Source organism: Anas acuta, chromosome 29, assembly GCF_963932015.1.
Source record: "Anas acuta chromosome 29, bAnaAcu1.1, whole genome shotgun sequence".
NCBI classification, from domain to species: domain Eukaryota; kingdom Metazoa; phylum Chordata; class Aves; order Anseriformes; family Anatidae; genus Anas; species Anas acuta.
Window position 1 is genome coordinate 1,798,296 of NC_089007.1, and position 19,402 is coordinate 1,817,697.

Consider the following 19,402-nt stretch of genomic DNA (forward strand, 5'->3'; position numbering starts at 1 on the left):
GCTCCCAAGAAACTATTTATTCTCTTGCCTGCTCCCCAGCAGCCCCTTGTCTGATGGATTTGGGCTGAGGGGCACGTCCCCTCCGGGTTCGCACGTCTCCTTACTTGCTGGGGAGGCTGCATGTAGCCCTGGGGCTGCAGCACCTGCTGCGTGGGGGCCGTGTGCCCTGAGGCGGAGTAGTTGGAGGTGGGAATGGGCTGCCCAGGAGTCGCCATGATGAACCCAGTCTGCTGCGGGTGCTGGGAGATGAGGGATGACTGGAACATAGCGGAGGAAGGATCCGGTGCTTCTGTAGAGCCCTGCCGGCTGAGGCTGATCTGCCCGAAGGGGTTGCTGAGTTCGTCAGCCTGCATTGGGGATAAGCGGGAAGGATGGAGGAGGACAGCATGTAGGACGACAGCAAGTAGGACATGGCTCTACCAAGTAGGTGGCAGATGCCTTCTCCCAACTCTGTGTGCAGGGACTCTCCCAGGAAAAATCCCCAGAACTGAGCCACAGACCACGAGCGTACAGCAGGACGGGGACAGGGTTACGTGGGCTGCTGGGGAGCCCAGCAGCTCAGCAGACACTGGTGCCATACATGGCCCCACACAGGCAGGATGCTGTGTCCTGCAGGGCACACCATGCCACACAGAACACGTCATTCCCAACAAGACAACACAGGGGCTGACCATGAACTGCAGGGCAGCTGCGGCCCCCGGACCCCAGTGCTGGGCACAAGCAGCTCTTCCCAGTGGAACTCTGGGCTTGGCACTTGCTCTTCCCCAGCCTCTTTCTAAGACCAGACACTCCAGCAGTGCCCGGCACTGGTGGGTCCCACAGCCTCAGGCATCCCACTGCAGCGCAGGGCCTCCCTGAATCCCAAACCCACTGGGTGCAGTGTCTGTGACATACCTGATTAGCAAAAGCTCATACAACACAAACACAGCACACGAGTACAACAGAGGCAGTGCAGAAGAGGAAATGGGATTTATACCAGGTTGTACTGCTGGGGTGGAGAGACTGGCAAGAGGACTTGGGGGCAGGAGCTTGGAGAATACTGAACAGGCTGCAGCGCTGGGACCGGCTGAGACCAGCAGAGAAGGGAGCAGAGGAGAGAGATTTGGGTTGGAGAAGGTGGGGGGGGGAAGGAAGGATAGGAGGAAGGAGAGAAAGAAGGAACAACAAGGTTAGTCAACTGAGCCAATTGCCAACGCACAGAAGTGGGCATTGCAGAGGGTTGGAAAGCACGGAGAGCAGAATGGGAGAGCATTCATCTCTCTGTGAGGACACACAGCCTGGCCAGTTGCTTTGTGGAAGCCGTGACAGCCGACTGTGTTCACAAAGCAGGTCTTGCCTGGCATGAACATGACACGAGTTTACAAAGGTCAGCTACGGCCAACAGCAGCAGGAGAGTCATTTCCCCCCAGCACAACCTTTGTGCCTCTCCCACTCCACTGCCCACTTATGTATGGCACTGCCTGCCAGCTTTCTCTGCCGTGCTTCTTGGCCTCCCCTACCAGGACCCCTGTGCTTCACTCTTGCCTTCTGCAGGGGCCCCTCTCACCTTATTGCTGGGAGGACCTGCTGATGCCTGTTCACGATGTGCTTTGGGCAATGGACTTGTGATGGTCAGCACTGGGCTGCTTTTTGAGCATCTGATTTGCCCTTTGGTGAAACAGAAGGTGCGTGCACATGGGGAGCAGTGCATCTGCACGCTTTTCACCAACAGTCAAATACACAAAAAAACTGTGTTTCCAGGAGCTAAACAATTAGGAGAACAGCCAAACAGCAGAAGACAGAAAATAATGCCCAAGCAAGATGGAGTGGTCCTGCACAAGTCCCAGAAAACCACTGTGTGTTCAAATCACCCTCTCAGGGCGCTGTGCTCTGCTAGCTTTAGCACTGGACTCTGGCTACACCTCAGGGAGTCACCTTATCTATAGAACAGAGATGTTGCCTTTGAGTCTCAGTATCCGAAGAACTACAGCCTCCCTCCATCCTCACTCAGTTGGCAAATGACAGCAAAGGACATGGAGAAAAACAGATCTGTTAGCATCATCTTCAGTTAAAGGTACTTGAAGAGGCTTGCTTCCTCACACCAAATCCCACCGAAAACATTTGTACTTTACCGTACGCACCACTCTAAGCATGAGGGATCCTTTCTGGGGCATCATTTATAAAACTCACAGGCAGGTTGAGGTCCAGCACCTCAGCTGAGGGCACTGAGGACACTTCCCACACATATTACCCAGCTCTGCACCTATTCAGCACAAGGCAGCTTTGCTATCCCAATGTGCCAGCTCTTGTGCTGTGGTTTCTTACAGCCTTTGTAACTAAGTGTGTAAGGACGACAGCCACAACTGCTTTCTCTAGGGCTCCATCTTCATAAATAGCCCCACAAGGCACTGGAACATCACTTGGGTTTAACCTGGGGAGGGTCTGGAGAATACACCCAGGCCCAGTCCCAGGTCTGACTCTCTGCAGGACATCAGGTGGCTAGCCATGGGGTCTCAGCACTGGGGAGCTCAAACCCAGCTGCAGTTTGTGCCATTCCCTACTAGGAGAGCAGCCAGTCCCGGAGTGCAACTCTGCCGCTCACCAAAGGGCTACAGATGCCTTGCTAGGAGGGCTGTTGTCACGTTGAGATGTCATGCATCATTTTCAGACACAGCAAGGCTCCCTGAACTTCCCCTACTCTGCCTCCAGCTCAGGGGGGCTGTCGCTCCCTAACAGGGAGCAAGTGTGAGTGCTCCCAAAAACCCCGCTGGGCAAATATGAGTCCAGAGCATCCTGGATATGTATCGGCTCTGCTGGTACTGGCGTGCCTAAGGAGTCCACTGAGCACCTGGGTATGGTGCAGCAACTCACCTGCGATATCATGTGGTTGCTCATGGCTGGCTGCTGCTGGGGTGCTGGTGGTAGTCCTTGTGGCTGCGGTGGTGGCTGTTGGGGTGGTGGCGGTTGAGACTGCTGGGATGTGCAGGGAAGGAGGCCACGGCTGGGCTGTGAAGAAGGGGGTTGGCTGCATGCTTCAGGGGCACCTAGTACCAGACCTTGAAGAGAGAAAGGCAAAGCAGGGTTGGTACCTATGAGAGAGAGGTCACGATTCATTGCCTGGGGTAGGGGTAGGAAGTGGCGGGGGGGATGGATCCTGGCACTCCCTCCTGTACTGCATCCAGATTGTGTTGGCTGCTGTGCAAAAGGGAGCTTCCTTCCAAAAAGAACGGGGTAAACGGGCTGCAGGCTAAGTCACTAGTTTGCCTCACAGCAAACCAAGGTGTTTTGAACCTTGGGGGATCCTCAGGTGTCCTCTTCCCTGACCCCAACCTAGCACCCTCACTGCACAGGAACAGCCTGTGACCCCACTCCTCACAGATCTTCCCCTCTAGACCCTTCACTATCTTCATAACCCTTCTTTGAACACTCTTTAAGAGTTTTCAGTCTTTTTTTATATGAAACTGCAGACAGTACTCAAGATAAGGCTGCATCAGTGCAGAGCAGAGTGGGACAATCCCCTCCTTTGGCCAGCTTGAGGCACCCCAGGGTATGGGTTGCCCTTTTGGCTGCCTGGGCACACTGTTGACTTGTCTTCAACTGGATGTCTACCAGAACCCCCAGATCCCTTTCTGCAGGGCTGCCCTACAGCCTCTTGTCCCCCAGTCTGTACACACAGCCAGGGTTGCCCTGTCCCAGGTGCAGAATCTGGCACTGGTTCTTGTTAAAACTCATGCAGTTGGTAACTGTCCAGTCCTCTAATTTGTCAAGATCTCTCTGCAAGTCCTCTCTCTACCCCTGAGGAAGTCAACAGCTCCTCCCAATTTAGTGTCACATGCATACTTACTTTGTATACCTTCAAGTCCTGCATTCAATTAATTTTAGAAAACATTAAAGAGAACTGGCCCTAAAATGGAGCCCTGGGGAACCCCACTAGTGACTGTCTGCCAGCCTGACATAATTCCATTTGCTGATACTCTTTGAGCCTGATCCGTCAGCCAACTGTACACCCATCGTATTATATTATATTTACATAATATATTTAATTATTATATAGTTTATATAATATATATATATATATATATATATATATATATATTATTATTATTATATATTAAATATATTTATCTAGTTGTATGCTGGACACTTTGTCCAGAAGGGTGTCCTGTTTTGTCTGTGAAGAAGACAGACTCTAGAAATGCCATGGGACTTCTGCTGGGAAGAGAAACCTGGCTGGTAGAGATGAGAGGTTACTAAATGAGGGAGCTGCTGGACAATACTCATTTCAACTCAATGGCATAGACCAGTCTGTGGAAAGAAGCTGGAGAGCTGTTCTCAGTCACAGCTCAGTTCTGCAGCCAGGCAAGGCCCCTGCTTGGATGCTGATGTGCTGTTGAGATTTGTCCAAGTGTTCACCCAGTGCAGAGGGGATCGAAGGAATCCATTAAATGGTGATACAGACCTAGCACGTGCACACCCTTTGAGCAAAGGAAAGGGGGGTGGCGGCGGCGTTTGAAAGCAATTCCTTCCCTTGGTAGGAAAAATTGTTAGGAAGGATCGTGACACACGCTGCAAGGCACCCAGCTGGGAAGTGCTCTCCTCACTGTTTCAGTGTTACTTCCAGAAATAAAAGGTCTTTGAAACTACTGCTCCAAGCCCCGTAGCTGTTATTTAACTAATTCTGCCTCTGATCTACTGCATTGCAACAGCTGATCTTCAGGCATTCTGCTAAGGAAGCCGGTATCATCAGCCACATGGGGCGAAGAAGGAAACATTTTGCTCACAGTTGCCCAGGGGCTGAATGCTGACATGGGAAAAGAGCCCCAGAGCCTGAGGCACTTCCTCCTGCACAGAACAAACACAGAGGATATGGTGTTTTTTTTTTATCTTTCTAGTGAAAATTCAGCTCCCCCCTCCCCGGGCATTTCTAATCACTCGCCATTATATTAAGCCTGAAGAGCAATTGGCTTCTGTTCTCAAGGGAGACCTGGAAGAAAAATATAGAAAGAGTGAAAACCCAGATCTTTTTTCTGCTTTGCTTTGCACGTGGCTGGGACAAATCTTCAAATAACTGCTCCCGTCAGCTGATGAATCAGTCTTGGAGGTGGTTGCAATAATCAGAGTAAGCGCAGCCCTGAGCACAATGGAAACAGAGTCCCAGGAGATGATGCAGCTACCTTCAAACTGCAAGATGAATGTCTGGTTTTCAAAGCCAGCCTGGGTGCTAGAAGAGCAGCCTGGCTGCCTTTTAGATCCACCCCTTTATTTGGACAGATCCTTATGAAACAGTCTCATCACCCACAAGCACCAATTTGCTTCCTCTCCCCAGAAAATGCTGGACAGCTCTCGAGCGTTTGGGGACCCGTTGCCTACCAGTGAGAACTGGGTTCTGCTCACTGATACTGCACAGCAAGTGCAACCAGCTACCTTGCTTATCACCAGATCATCCAAATGAGAGCAAAGACCTCTGAGGCCTCTGCCACAAGTGACCTTCACAAGCAGTCAGTTGTAAATAAAGGACTCTGCTCCCCACTGTCAGTGCCAAGAGCACCGCACATCCTCTCAAGGAGCTGTTGCCAGTTGCAGGTTACTGGTGAAGTCCCACCACACCATTCCCCACACGGGCTGTGCTTTGTGCTATCTGGATGGAAAAGAACTGATCTGAAGCAGGCAAAGAGACGTCTGACCCTAACTCCCTTTGGTGTTCCTGAACCCTTGAGCTGTATTCAAGAGCTCTTCAAGAGCTGCAGACCCAGCACCCTGCTGTTATGTTTGCTCTCAGGAGCAGGGTGAATCATTTGGGGGGAACATTGTAGGCAGATACCACCGAACACAGCCTTTACGTGATGAGACTGTGTGTCTGATGAGACAAGCTAATTGGTAATGCCATTCCCTGGACCTCCTTTGCTGGAAAGCAAGGAAAAGTGCCAGATGGTTCATCCTGAGTAAGTCTTAGGGCTGTGAGGGATTGTGGGGAGGAGAAAGAAATGGGAACATAACTTGCAGCTCAGCAGGGGAGAGAAAATAACAGAAGATTGGTAGCTTGAGTCCCAGGGTGTGGGACTGCACAACTTCTGCCTTGGATAACTCTGCTAAAGGGAAGTCAGTAATCTAACGGTGAGTATTGAAAAAGCAGACGGTGAGCCAATTGGGATATTCTGGGTACCAAACATGTTCAGATGATGTCAACCATGTCCCATTTTAACCAGTCACTGACCACAATAGCATCATGAGCCCCATCCATCCAACCCATGTCTGCAGCAGGCAGACGGGGAAACCAACCCAGTACCTGCCCGGGATGTTCTGCTGGCAGTGCTGCCTTTGGTACTCCCGATGCTGTCCCCCCGCGTCAGGATGGAGATGCCACTGAAGCTGCTGGCTTTGGTGACGGGCGGTCGCAGGTTGCGGATGGAACCATCTGAGTCTGTGCTGCTCCACGGCCGAGGCTCCAGCGACTTTATCTCGCTCTCTGTGCTGCTCTGGCGGCTGCCCGAGGCCCGGTTCAAACTGTCCCGGTTGCCCCTGCAGAGACCAGCAGAGTTAGACAACACCTCCAGGGGAAAGGGGCAGGAGCAGGACCCACCGGTGCTGCATCCGAGCTCTCACACCAGGGCGGTGACCCCAGGCAGCAGCTGGCTCTGTGAGACAGCACACGGACACCGCGTACAGAAATCTGACAGCAAACAAACAGCCCGTCTTGGGCATGCACCGTGAGGACCCAGACACTGCTGATCTTCCTTGGTGTGTGCTGAGAGCTGGCTGCTGCCTCTTTTTCCTAACCAGATGCCAGCCTGGAAGAGATGCCAGCAAGGGTCAGAGCATGATCCCTTGCTAAAGCCCTCCTTGTCTCAGAACACAGAGCTTTAGAGACAAGGATGACCTTGCAAGACCACTTTCTGCATTTCTGCACCAGTCCTTGTAAGGCTGCTGGGAATGTGTGAGAACAAAAGAGAATACCTGGCCTGGAAAAGCAACCAGTGCAATGTTTATTATCACTAAACAGGTGAAGGAATTGGACTATGCAGCTTCACAGCCCCAATCACAGGTGACCTAACAAGCATCACACTTGAGCTTGGGCTCTCTTCAACTTAAACCCTGAAGGCTGCTTCTGAGGATGTTCAGAGAGGTTTGGGGGGAGAAGGGGCATGTCAGGGCTGACTTTTGAAACCCAGTTCTTAGCAGATCCCTGACTTGGCCCTGCACCTTGGCTTCTCCTCCAGCTGCAATCACATTAGCAATTGTCGTCCTGCCACTTGCTGGGTGCCTTCTTCTACAGCCCCATGTCTGATCTGAAAACAGTGTCCTGCCTTCAGCACTACCGCCACCAGCAGGCTCCAGCACAGCATCCCTGTAACTGTGCTGAGGACACTTCATTTTCCACTGCAGCATTCCTCCAAAGGCAGCCGGAGCCACAGGAAGGCTGAGAGAAGCAAAGCTGTTCCTTGATTATATCCTTCTGTCCTGTTCACGGAGATGCTTCATCTCCAGAGCTCTGACTATTAAACAAGAGGGCAGCGGGCACAAGGATCTCTCCATTTTCATTCTATTCTTTTATCCATGTAGCACTGACAGCCTCCACTGCCAGGCAGAGGGCTGTGCAAGGTGGCTCTTCAGGCTAATTCCATCCTTCCAGCCTTCTCAGCCACAGAAAAACTACTTAATAGGGAAATGCTGCTCAAACGTGTTCCCATTGCCCTCTGCAACATACTCTAGTTGAAATGGATGCCTGAGATGCTTCACTGCCACCATTAAGTCATCCAGCTGTTACGATCAGGGGACTGGGGACAACTCCACCATATCTGGTTGCTGACCCTGTCACTATAAGGGCAGGAGCTCTCCTACACCTCTGGGAAAGAAGAGGCCGAATGGTTTGAAAACTATTGAAGTCCTCCGGCTTTCCCTTCCTGCCTGCCATTCCCACCTTGCACTGCTCCATTTTAATTGATCAGTTGGCAAAAAAGGATTTGGAAATTGATGTTGCAAAAAATACAACTTCAGTAACTTCTCAAGCAGCCGTGCATGGGGCAAACTTACTCAGCAGGACAATGTACAAAATAAATCACAGAGATACCTAAAAATCTGCCTCCGTTTGTGAGAACTAGAAGAAAAGCCTTCTTTGGAGATTCTGTCGGTTAACATCAGAAAAAAGCATCATTATAGAGTCATGCAGTCCTCCACAGAGAAAGCCAGAGATACAGAAGGTGTCTGTTAAATAGTACTAACCTGCTGTCAGTGAGATATCCATTCTGGCCAGTCTGGAAGCACGGAAAAGACATGGAGATGGGAAGGAAAGAAAAGGGAGACTTAATAACTTTGAAAGCAACAAACCCAGGCAATTTCAAAGCAAAGAGGAGCAAAGCACTAACGGTATGGGACTCAGACACAATTGGGGTTGGGCACTAGTTGCATGGTCACCCAGGAGTCTTGCTGAGCCTTCTGCACTTCAGACCCCATCTGGCTCTCCATCCAGGCCCACTAGGAGCCTTTCCCAATATCTGTGACCCCGAGATCCCTCAGGAATATCCAAATCTGAGTCCTCAAATCTCTACCTCATTGCTCAAAGGCAGTGCCGATGGTTACTTTGTCAGTGGAACAATCAAGGAAGGCCAGACATACAAGGGTGCTTACTTGCAGAGTTATCAGAGCCATGAAAAACAGTCAGAGGACTCAGCCCAGTCCACAACGTGAGAGCCAGCCCTGCCTCTGCGAGTCAGATGCAAAACTCTGGCTCTGCCCATGAACATGGAGAAAAGGTAGGTATATACCCACCCAGTGTCGTGTCAATATGGGACAGCACCTGCTCTACTCCAGGACTATCAGCAGAGCTGCTTACTAGCGTGTCTGGATGGCTTTGAGTCCATCTGCAAGACAACTCTGTGACTACCATCGGCTCGAGAGTATAGCTGAAACCTGATGACTTGAGGAGGGACTCAGCACAGTGGCTGCTTGAACATCCTCCTTGGCCTGGCACATGGCAATTCCCTTTAGGACAAAGGAAAGAATCGTCCCCCAGAAACTCAGAGCAGCAGGCAAGGAGCTGGACTTTAAACTTGACCCACGGCAGATCAGTACTTGGAATTGTCCCATGTCCATGCATTTGCCACTTGGCACACAGCACAGAGAACTGCCTCCAGCTGGCAGACAGCACTCAGCATAGCAGGTGGAGCACAGCAGCTTCTCTGAGCCAGATGTGAGTGAGGAACACAGCTCTGCCTTAGAGGAATTCGACATAGGGACCAGACTTCTCAAGCAAACAATAACCAAGCTGGACATTTTGTAAGAAGAAAATTGTGTCCTAGGTATCTTTGTTAGGAGCTGGAATTCACTGGTAGGTACCAGGAACAGTGTGAAATTTGTAGAAAAGGCAACGCTGAGATCTGACCTCTTAGAATATTCAAGGACACCTTCTGATACAAAGTTCCAGGAAGGTACCTGGCAAGTGAGTCACCCATGCTTACCTCTCGTGCAAATATCCGCTCCCTGACCCGCTGATACTCTTCCTCTCGCTCTTCTATAGATTTGCTCCTTCTCCCATCCTGCAAGGGGAGTCTGATCTGAAGGGACAAACACAGCTCAGCGGGTCAGCAGTTGCCAATGGCAGCAGAGGGTGTAGTCAGCTGCTGATACTTCTACATAGCAGTGTAAGTGGATGTGGATTGTGGAGTACGTGCGTGACGCCTGGATGCAATGACACAGCCCTTGCCTTTGAACATACCTCCTGGACACCTACGTCTAGGGATGAACGTCCTGGAAGACTCAGTGCACTCCACCTCCTGTATCACAACAACCTTCCTCCTGATGCAGAGGACTGGCAGTGCTGCTGAGTGCAAAAACTAGAACGTTTCACTTTGCTGATGGTTTCCTTCCAGCAGCACTGCGAGGTCCTGATGACTTCACAGCTTGACTTGCTGCAAGCCCCAGTGAGAGATGGGAAAGACACTTGGCAATGCTCAGCTCTGGGACTTTTCCAAGGAAACCTTAGTAAAGGCTTTCACCTTAAAGTCTGGCCCAGCCACCAGTCAATATTCAGGATATAGAAAGGTACCCCACATAGAAACCCCACAAATTCTTTCTGGTTTTCTACAGTATTTTGTCAAGTTTTCAGAATATATCTAGATGCTGTTGTTTGTGTAGGCTTCTGCTGCTGTTTGGGTAGGGAAGCTTCTATCAAAGGTTTCTGCAGGACACCCAAGAGGAGTTTACAGTCATCCTCATCTTAGAAAAGTCTAATCTGACTTTCACAAGTGTGCGGGTAACTCATTGCCATCTCTTACCTGATTATCATCTCGGTCCATGCTGGTATCATCTCGTTTTAGGATAAACCTCTGCGGGAACTCTGCATTCTTCTCATCTTTGATGTGCTCAGAGAACCTCTGCTCAGGGCTGCAGGAAGAACCAGCTCTTATTAGAAGGGTGAAAATGGGTGTAGAACTGTCTCCATAAAACCACTGCCTTGTAGGGAGCAGGGAACAGACGTTTGTTGTGTTAAATCTCCTCTGTCTAACAGCAATGAGAGCCCCTAACCCTTCTCTGGGAACTAAAGAGAGCTGGAAAGGGCTTGCAGATACAAACACTGGGGACTGGAAGTGCAGGATTCTTTGGGCCCTTCCAGAGAAGGAACAAGCCCTTCTTATGGAGGCATTAAATGTGGTGCAAAATTCATTCTGCTCTGGACCATGCCAGGGCTCTTGTAGCGAATGGAAGGGCAAGGGCAAGGGCAAGGAGTGCTAGCCCACTTGTCCTCTCTCCCTCCCCCTTACATGCGTGTGTTACTCGTCTTGTTGATAATGACCGCCTTCCCGGTTTGGTCAACGTTATGGTCCATGCCGAAGTAGGCAGCTACCCGGTGCAGCAGCATCCTGTGGTACGAGGTCATCTGAGGAAACTTCTTAAACTGATTGCTGAGAACAGGGAAGAAAGCATTACAATTTAGAAGGCTTTGAAACAGACAATGATAATCAGACACCAAAACAGAGAGGCAAAGGAGAGGCCACGGAGGCCTTGAGCAGATCCCAGATCAGAGCACACCACCCATTTGAAGCAGTCAGCACTCGAGCACTGCTTCTTACACTGAGCATCAACGTGGGCTTACAGCTCTCTGCCAGACAGAACTGGGCTGATTCAAGGTCTCAAGCTGAACAGGCCATTTCTGAAACCAGATCAACTTTTGCAAAAATGCACATGCTTATTTCTAAGCAGAAACAGGAGCCAGAATTAGTATGTACAGTGACTTTTCTGATCCTATTAGACAAAGAATTCTGCAAGCCCTGCTGCAGACACCTATTCTATTGTAGCTTGAATATTATGTTCAGTTTTGGACCCCTCAGCAAAAGAAAAATACTGAGTTACTCAAGTATGTGCACAGAACAACAATGAAGCTGGTGCAGGGACTAGAAAATAAGATTTACAAGGACTGACTGAGGGAACTGAAGGTGTTTAGTCTGGAGAAGAGGAGGCTGAGAGAAGACCTTATTGCTCTCTACAACCACCTGAAAGGAGGTTGCAGCGAGGAGGGTATTGGTCTCTTTTCTAAGGTGACAAGTGATAGGATGCGAGGAAACAGTCTTGAGTTGCACCAGGGAAGGTTCAGATTGGATATTGAGAAGAATTTCTTCATGGAGAGGGTCATCAAGCATTGCAATGGGCTGTCCAGGGAAGTGGTGGAGACTTCCTTCTTGGGGGCATTTAAGAGGTGTGTGGATAGGGCAGTAAGGGACATGATTAGTGATGGGACTCGACAGGTCTGTCTGATGGTTGGACTTGGTATCTCAAAGATCTTTTGCAACTTAGATGACTCCATGATTCTATTCCATTCCACTTTCATGGGCAAGGGAAGGTGGAAGATGTCTGAGAGAACAGCGTGTCCAAAAGACAGACTCTTCTCTCCTGGGTGACCAAGCTCCTAAACTGCAAGTTACAAACCTCTTTTGCTTAACACAAACTTGAAGATCACTTACTTGTTATCACTAATAAATTCCAGAATCTCCTGTTCTAACTTTAGCAGCATCATTCTATCCCTGTCAAAAAAAGAAAAAGCAAAAAGTCACCTTTAGAGATAGTGAAGCACAGCTTCCTCTGCGTGGTACCCGCCAGGAGCAATCAACAGTATTAACTGAGCTTCACACATCCTCCACAGCAATGAACTAAAAAGCTCTGTATTTTTGCCTATATAGTAAATTAATTGCCAGATTTTTTTTTTCCAGTTTAGAGTTCTTGTTTTCATAATATTTTTTTTGTGCTTGGCTTTTGGTAATACCGAATCTCTGCTCTGCTGGAAGCTCCAGTGGTAGAGACTCCAGCTTTGCTATTCTTATGCCAGCATTCAGCTTCATGATGTTTATTACTGACATGGGAGCAGTTCCTTTGCAGGCTAATATTTGGCAGTCATTTTTGTAAAGGGTTTTAAGGCAATCCAGATTACTTCCTGCTTGCATTCAAACAAATTCCTCTTCCTCTTTCTCTGTCTCCATAATATATGGGCACGTTTTGATTGACTGCAGTGCATGAAGTTGCAGTTGTGTTTTTTGTTTCCACACTGCTCCAGCAAGACTCTCTGAATTCCAAAAAGTAAAACACACTTTCAGGTACTTTCCATAGTTGCTGCTTCCCTCTCCTCCCAAGATACATGCAGACATACACACAAACACCATGAGTTTAGGGTCAATTAGAGAAGCACTGGTCACCAGGTACTCCCTCCCTTCATTCCATCAGCAAGTTCTTTTACTGACTAGGGACCTACCTCGGGTTTTTTTTCAGTGTATTTACTAAAAATTCATGTAAATCTATTCCAGTGGAGTCTGTATATTCCTGGCTGGAATCTGAAACAACAATAGCAGCAGAACAAATTAACAAAACACTGCAATAGAAGAATAGGTTGAAGGGAAGAGGTACGTGTCTCAGCAATGACTCACTACATGCATGAGGATGATGTCCCCACACGGCTGCTGCAGGAAATTCAGCCTCATTACCAGCACTGACCATTCACAGCAGGCAGTGAGGAAGAAAGGCCCATCCTGTTACCGCACTGATTGGGTTGGGACCTGCATCACCTTGGCTAAAGTCCAGCTTCTAGCACAGAATCTGAACGCGACCTTGAGGTCAAGTCTCTTGATCTGAGAAATGGGGACTGCATTCCTTGCCTCTGTGGGCAGCAGGAGGACCAGAAAGCTATGTACAGGGCACTACGAGCACAAGACCCCATAAGGAGGATGCCAAAGAGATGGAGAACACAGTTCACAAAGGGAAACCTTGCCCCTGAAGCCTGTTCAGAGCACATTCCAACCACTCAGAGCACATTGAGGGATAGTCCAGACAGTTACAGGAGGCCCCTGCAAGTGTAATGTATCGTGCTTTTGTAGAAATAAGCGACTTCTGCACCTTTGATTCTTCAAGCTACTTAACTGGAGAGCCCCGCTGGCTCGGTTCTTCCCCCTTCCTCACACCCTTTTTAATTTTAGAAGTAACTGCAGAAAAAAACAGTAAATCAGTAACTGTATCTGCACTGGTGCAGGCACGCCCTCCGTGCAAAGATTTAAGGTGCAATTTGCTCAACAGATCAAATGTGCATCTTTTAGCCATTTCTGTGCCCCAAAATCAAACACACAGGATCATACAGCACGAACTGAGCTCACCTCCTTGCAACCTCACATCTTGGCACCGGTGGCAGGTTTTCAGAGAATCAAAACTAAACTGAAACCAGGAGCCTATGCAGTGGCTCCTCCTAGTTTTGCACCTGCACATCTAAAAAGCCACCACACCACTCTAAAGGCACAGGAAGCCTGCAAGTCTGTTGGGGCACATGACAATCTAGAGAAACCCTTGCCCTCCCTCACCATGCTTTGCTCCAGAAAGGATGTGATAAAGATAACACATTCCTGTACAGTCATCAGCAGAGATAACCCCTCTGCTTCCAGCAACCGCACCCCTGGCCAGCAGAATCCCCAAAGTGGGTAAGACCAGACTCGCTCTGTCCATAAGAGCACCTGACCTCGAGACAGCATTTTCCTTGGTGCCTTGTCTTTATTCTTGTCTTTTTCTTCTTTCTCAGCCCCATCTTTCGTGGACTTTTCCTCTTCCTTGTCAGAAGGGCAGCTAACGTGCAACTGAATGATGTCCTGGAACAAAACAAACCAGGCTGGTCTGAGTCACTTGGACCCTCCCTGGAATCACTGCCATGGTTAGAGATGTTGGCAGCTGGGAAAGGCATTAGGGAAAGGCAGGAGTTTCAGGTAGCAGATCCAAGGTATTTCATAATTATCCCAGTTCTGAGAGCAGACAAAGTAGCCTCTCTCTCCCCATCCTCCTCCCAACAAGAAGCTTTCAGCAGGATCTGATGGGACTCAACAGCATTTCCCACTGCTGAAAACCTGACTTGCCTGGGTCAGCTCAGGATCTAAGTCACCTGCTTCTCTGCTCGAGGCTGATAAAACTCTATTACACTTTGATTACCCGAGGTGAGTTAGGTCTTGCACCATTACAAGTGATTCCTTGTCAGACAAGGATTGTGACTGTATGCATACAAGCAGTGCTCATGAGCACGACCGCTTCCTTCAAAACCTGGGAACTCGTGGAACTTATTGGCTCTCAGAGGTACAAGCACAGTGTAAGACATCACCTCCAGCACGAAGGGGATTTTCTCGTCTTCTACAATCCAGTTTGTCTGATTTTAGGCCTACCTGGGACTCCAGCAGGCCATCTACAAAGGGGCTCGATGATTCTTCACATACAGCCAAACTTCTGACCAGCTTAAGCTTTGAATTAGACTGGAAAAGAAAGAGTGCAGTTAAGACATCTAAGTCAGAAAGCACACTTAAAAGTTCATGCTGCTGCATTACAAAGCCACTCCTGCAGTCAGTGTTGATTAAACTGCTGAAAAGGAGGAGTACTAAACCAGGTCCTTGCAACAAACAGGAACGTGCACATGCTTGGAGCCCTAGAGTGAACCAGTTATTTTGTTCCTTTGGTCTGTGATTAGGATTTGAACCAAGCAACTTATAGGTGGAAAAGCCTTAATTCATGCATTCATTGGCCTCTTCAGCCAGAGCAACCCTAGCTCCTCCCCTCCTTGCCAGGTAAGAATCAAAACCATTCAGAAAGGATACAGCTGAAACCAACTATCTTCTTTCCTAAGATGTGAAGTGAGAATTGTTACTGTTCTTAATTACAAGGCTGTCATCCCATTTACATCTTGCCTGTCTGACCTGCTGCCTTCGGTTATTTTGGGTAATATAGTAGTGCTTTGAGAAAAAGTTTAAAATTAAACCTGCACTTGCTGGACTGTTGGCAAGCTGACTCACTTGGGTGACAAACGGGAAAAAAACATTCTCGTTCAGTCACATGGGAACCCAGGCAGGATTGGCAATATGGGGTGCCTGAGGTGCACAGACACATTCTGCCTTCTGCATGGAAAGGGCAGGAATTGGAATCGCAGCCTGTTTGTGTGCTGCACACAGTCCTGGCTTCTAAGAGCAAACAGAACCACTAGAATACTTTTTCTGCACACCCTGTAGGTCATAAAAGCAGCACATTGTTTTCATACATTACCTTAATTAAAACCAGACATATGCATTACTACAAATTTAACCGGTCTCCCCTCTCTCCCATGCCTCAGTGCATAACATGTCTTCATTTGGGTTTGAATTTTGGGAAAGAGGGGGAAAAAAAAGGAGAAAGAGGAAAAAGAGAGATCTTCACCCTCCCAATCACAGTTTTAAAATCAAGCCCTGAACAACCTCATAGCTGACCCTGTTTTGTCTTGGAGGTTGCCCTAAATGAATCCTAGCTGGACTAGATGGATGCCTGAATTATGCTGTGTTTTATAATTGCCAGTTCTGGAAAACTCACAGCCACTTTTGGTAACCTGGCTCAGTAGTTATTGTTGAATTCAAATTTTGCAAATAAAAACTGAGGTTAACACTAGGAAAGTTAAAGAATATAAAGAACCCAATGGCTGCATTTTACCCTCAGATTTTGCCTTAAAAAACCATTCTAGAACAATGGTGTCCTGGTGCTTGTTACTAGCAAAAATTTCAGATATGCTAACTTGCATATGGCATCATTGTAAGAGCAAATGCAGTATTCCCTGAAGAAACAGGGCTCTAGGTGAAACCAGACAGTTACACTTTAACTCTTTTTTTAACAGGAGGGTGTAACAGGAAAGTGTGCTGCCCTGTCCCTCCGATGAAATCTCCGGATTTCCTTTCTGGCATTTCAGAGTCTGAGGAGGGCACCAGTGTGGTCGTTGGGAGCAGCAAATAGTTCCTCCAAGGGCAAGTGTGTGTTAAATAGGAACATTCATGCTCCAGTGGGTGGAAAGGCACCATCCTGAACCATGCTGATTAAAATAGACATGCTGTGTGTTGATTACGGAAACAGAGAAGACTTGAGAGAACTGTTTTAGGGCTGGGATCGTGGCTTGGCTCAGAATGGACAGAGCGAGAAAGGGATGGCAGCGTATCCCATACCTTGGCTCTTTTTCTGGCATGTCCATGACTTGATGTCCGCCTCTGTAGAGAAAGAACAGAGAAGGCAAGAAGCTTAATATGAATGTAGACAGAAAAGGTATTTGTTGTTTGAGGCAGCACAACACTGAGCGTGTAAAATGACTGAAGAAAATCTCGACCCAGCAGCAGTGAAAGGTTGTGCAAACGGGAAGACCTGGAGAGCTGAGCTGTCCCGTCAGCCTCCAGGTGAGCAAAACCTGCTTAAGAAACCTCACGTGGATCAGCCCCACGTGGATCTGTTTCTGGAAGAACCAGCACAACAGAATGATCACAGGACAGGCGTGTGAAGGTGCACAACGCAATTCTAAGCGGAAAAATTAGGAGTCTTCTACCAGTCCTGAGACGGGAAGGAGACCTTAGCATGGTGGATCATGATGGAGATGCTGCTGCTCTGATTCAGATGGAGTCATTGGTTATTGCTGCCTCCTAAGGAACCTTTCCCCACTACCACAAAGCGACCGAAGTCGGCTCTTTCTGAGCCTCACTGGTGCACCAAACCCGGCAGCAGCCACCACCTTTAAATGCAGAAGCATTCAGCAGGTTGGGCATTTCTTCAAGCTCCACACTAAGCTGAAAGAACATGTGACAGGACAGCAAAGCAGCAGGGAAGAGTGCCAGCACTCTCCAAATAATGCTTGCACATTTTTTTTTTTTCCCCCTTGCTGAAATGAAACCCCAAAACATTCATTTCCTTTTTGGGCATTTTTTAGCAGCAGCAAAGCAATGGCCAAGCAGCATTCCTGAAACTGAGCTCTCACTGGGATGCCTCCACTTCACGTTAAGTCATTAAATCATCTTTAGGTCAAAGAAAGGAGGTTATAGACAAGGGGCTGGAATCTGGGGACCGAGTACAGTGCCCTCAGGAGCAGACCGGTCTCATTTTCTCCCTGGCTCCACGAATATTTAGATTATTCCATTCCATGGAAACTGGCTCGTGTTTGCCACTAAAGGGGTCGCAGCTCCCCAAGCTGTCAGAGATCGCCCCCGGTCTGCATGCTTACCTGAGATTCCTGACGCACGCTGATCTCCTCCCCATCCTTTTCCACCTCCTCCTTGCTCAGTGACCTGGATACACATTTGGTTTTGTTCACAGATTCCTCGACCACTTTTTTTTCAGACTCCTTCATTATTTCCAGAGACTCCTGCGTTGTGTTGCTATTTGACATCTTCAGAGCCCTACAACGGAGCAGTGGGCACCTGCCAGAAGAGGTGACAGAAGGGGTAGAAGGGGGTCAGGTGGTGGAGAGGTTTCCATCAGAGCACTAACTCCTGCACATAGAGCTTGTAACTTTCTTGTAACCCATCTGCTGTACTCCAAACCGAGCATCCTAATGACAGTCCCCCCCTCCCCATCCTCTGGGAGGCAGCCCCTGCTTCGAGGAGACCTTGCAGGAGCTCCACTCTATTTCCCAAGACTCTGAGGACATCAGCAGGGCTGAGCAAAGACCCTGAGACATGCAGAGGTCACTACCCTGCCCTTTACGTTCTTTGATGTGAGGGAGAGGCTAAGGGTAGAGCTCCTGCTAACAAACACACAGAAGCAGAGAATCCAGAAGGCGAAATAAACTCAAGCAACAGGAGGATGGGTGCTCTGTCCTGGGACAAACAACATCAACAACAAATCGGCATTTTTTTTTCCAAATCCCAGCCCAGTCCGTCTTGCAATTGGTCCCATCTTCAGTGAGAAAACAGCCTTGTACCAAAGACTTGTACCAACTCTGGTTCTTCTTGGGGAACAAAGTGCCACCTGATGTCTTCTGCCTACGGTTAGCTACTTCAGTCCAAGTGGGAGCCAACGTTACGAGGAAAACACAATGCTTCCTTACGAAGTTATGGTTAATTGCATCCCTTTGATTAGCAGGAACACAGCCAGCCCCTGCAAGGAGTGAGCAGAAGCAGATGAGGCAGGTGCCCCTGCCTGATGGCAGCGTTATCAGGAGGGACGGACACGACACATCCCCGCTCCTCACATCAACTCCAGCACCGAGAACCACGCTTGTGGAGATGGTGACACCGTGGGGTGACAGATGAAGGGGCTGGGAAAGGGAAAGATGAAGGCAGGCCCCCCGAGACAGGACTCCAGAAAGGAAAGTAGAAGCCTGAATTTCAGAGAGGCTCGAACAAAAGGCCTGAGCACTGGAGAATACGGCTGATGTTTATCAACTTGTTTTATTAATTGCTTTGGCAGAACAAGGCTGAAAGAGCATCAGATTTCACAAAGATTTATTAACTCCTGGCTCCGCACGGGAACTGCTAATATTCATTAACTAATTCAACCTCGCTCCCTTTTAATTTGTGGGAATGCTGAACATAAAATGTGTTTTACTTTTAGTGCAGCTACTGGAATAATTTCCAGTTCCAGCCCCTGAAAGCTGGAGTGCAAGCAGAAACCACAGCATCATCCAGCGAGAGCGCCTGGGAATCCTCGGCCCTGGATCCTGTGCTCGATCTAAGCGAGGAGATGGGACAGGACACGGAGAAATGGAGGAAGCTGTAGGTGCCTGAGCCTTCTTTCACACCTACCATCTCCGATGTCAGGCTTACGATGAGCTAAAGGCTCAGAGCTGCTCCAGCAGTAAGAGTCGCTGCTGTCAGCTCGGAGTCGCAGGTGGGAGAACGGGGAAAGGAAAAAGTTACTTAACCCAAGGCTGTGATGAGTCGGCAGCACCTTCAGGGTGTGTGGGAGGAAACCCTGGTGACCCCAAAAGATGGATGGAAAAGGGTGCAGAGAAAGCAAGGAACGCCGCAGGGCTGAAGCTGACGAGGTCGCACTGTCTGCTTTATGGACAGGGCTCGTGCATTTCAAGGCAGACACCGAACTGCAGGAGGCTGACTGGGGAGACCACGGGCACGATTACAGCAAGGGGACACATCCCCACCCTGTAATAAAATGAACACTCTAATAAAACGAGCTACTTCTCACT

The 19,402-nt window shown here is 48.9% G+C and overlaps 1 protein-coding gene across 5 annotated transcripts in view; it reads right to left on the bottom strand.

Annotated features, from left to right (window-relative positions):
- Positions 1 to 19,402, bottom strand: part of R3HDM2 (R3H domain containing 2) — a 52,280-nt gene that overhangs the window by 6,244 nt on the left and 26,634 nt on the right. For 4 of the 5 annotated variants that reach the window (XM_068663527.1, XM_068663529.1, XM_068663531.1 and 1 more), the window contains 14 exons: positions 17,480 to 17,675; positions 16,440 to 16,481; positions 14,652 to 14,738; positions 13,964 to 14,090; positions 12,716 to 12,794; positions 11,934 to 11,993; positions 10,737 to 10,877; positions 10,251 to 10,359; positions 9,435 to 9,530; positions 8,200 to 8,231; positions 6,266 to 6,498; positions 2,851 to 3,035; positions 977 to 1,066; positions 105 to 347 (listed from right to left, as the gene is read on the bottom strand). In XM_068663527.1, coding sequence (XP_068519628.1) covers positions 105 to 347; positions 977 to 1,066; positions 2,851 to 3,035; positions 6,266 to 6,498; positions 8,200 to 8,231; positions 9,435 to 9,530; positions 10,251 to 10,359; positions 10,737 to 10,877; positions 11,934 to 11,993; positions 12,716 to 12,794; positions 13,964 to 14,090; positions 14,652 to 14,738; positions 16,440 to 16,481; positions 17,480 to 17,644 — 1,689 coding nt within the window. In that variant the 5' untranslated portion in view covers positions 17,645 to 17,675. Of the gene's footprint in view, positions 1 to 104; positions 348 to 976; positions 1,067 to 2,850; positions 3,036 to 6,265; positions 6,499 to 8,199; positions 8,232 to 9,434; positions 9,531 to 10,250; positions 10,360 to 10,736; positions 10,878 to 11,933; positions 11,994 to 12,715; positions 12,795 to 13,963; positions 14,091 to 14,651; positions 14,739 to 16,439; positions 16,482 to 17,479; positions 17,676 to 19,402 lie in introns of those variants that run through there. The other variant, XM_068663526.1, reaches the window with a different exon arrangement.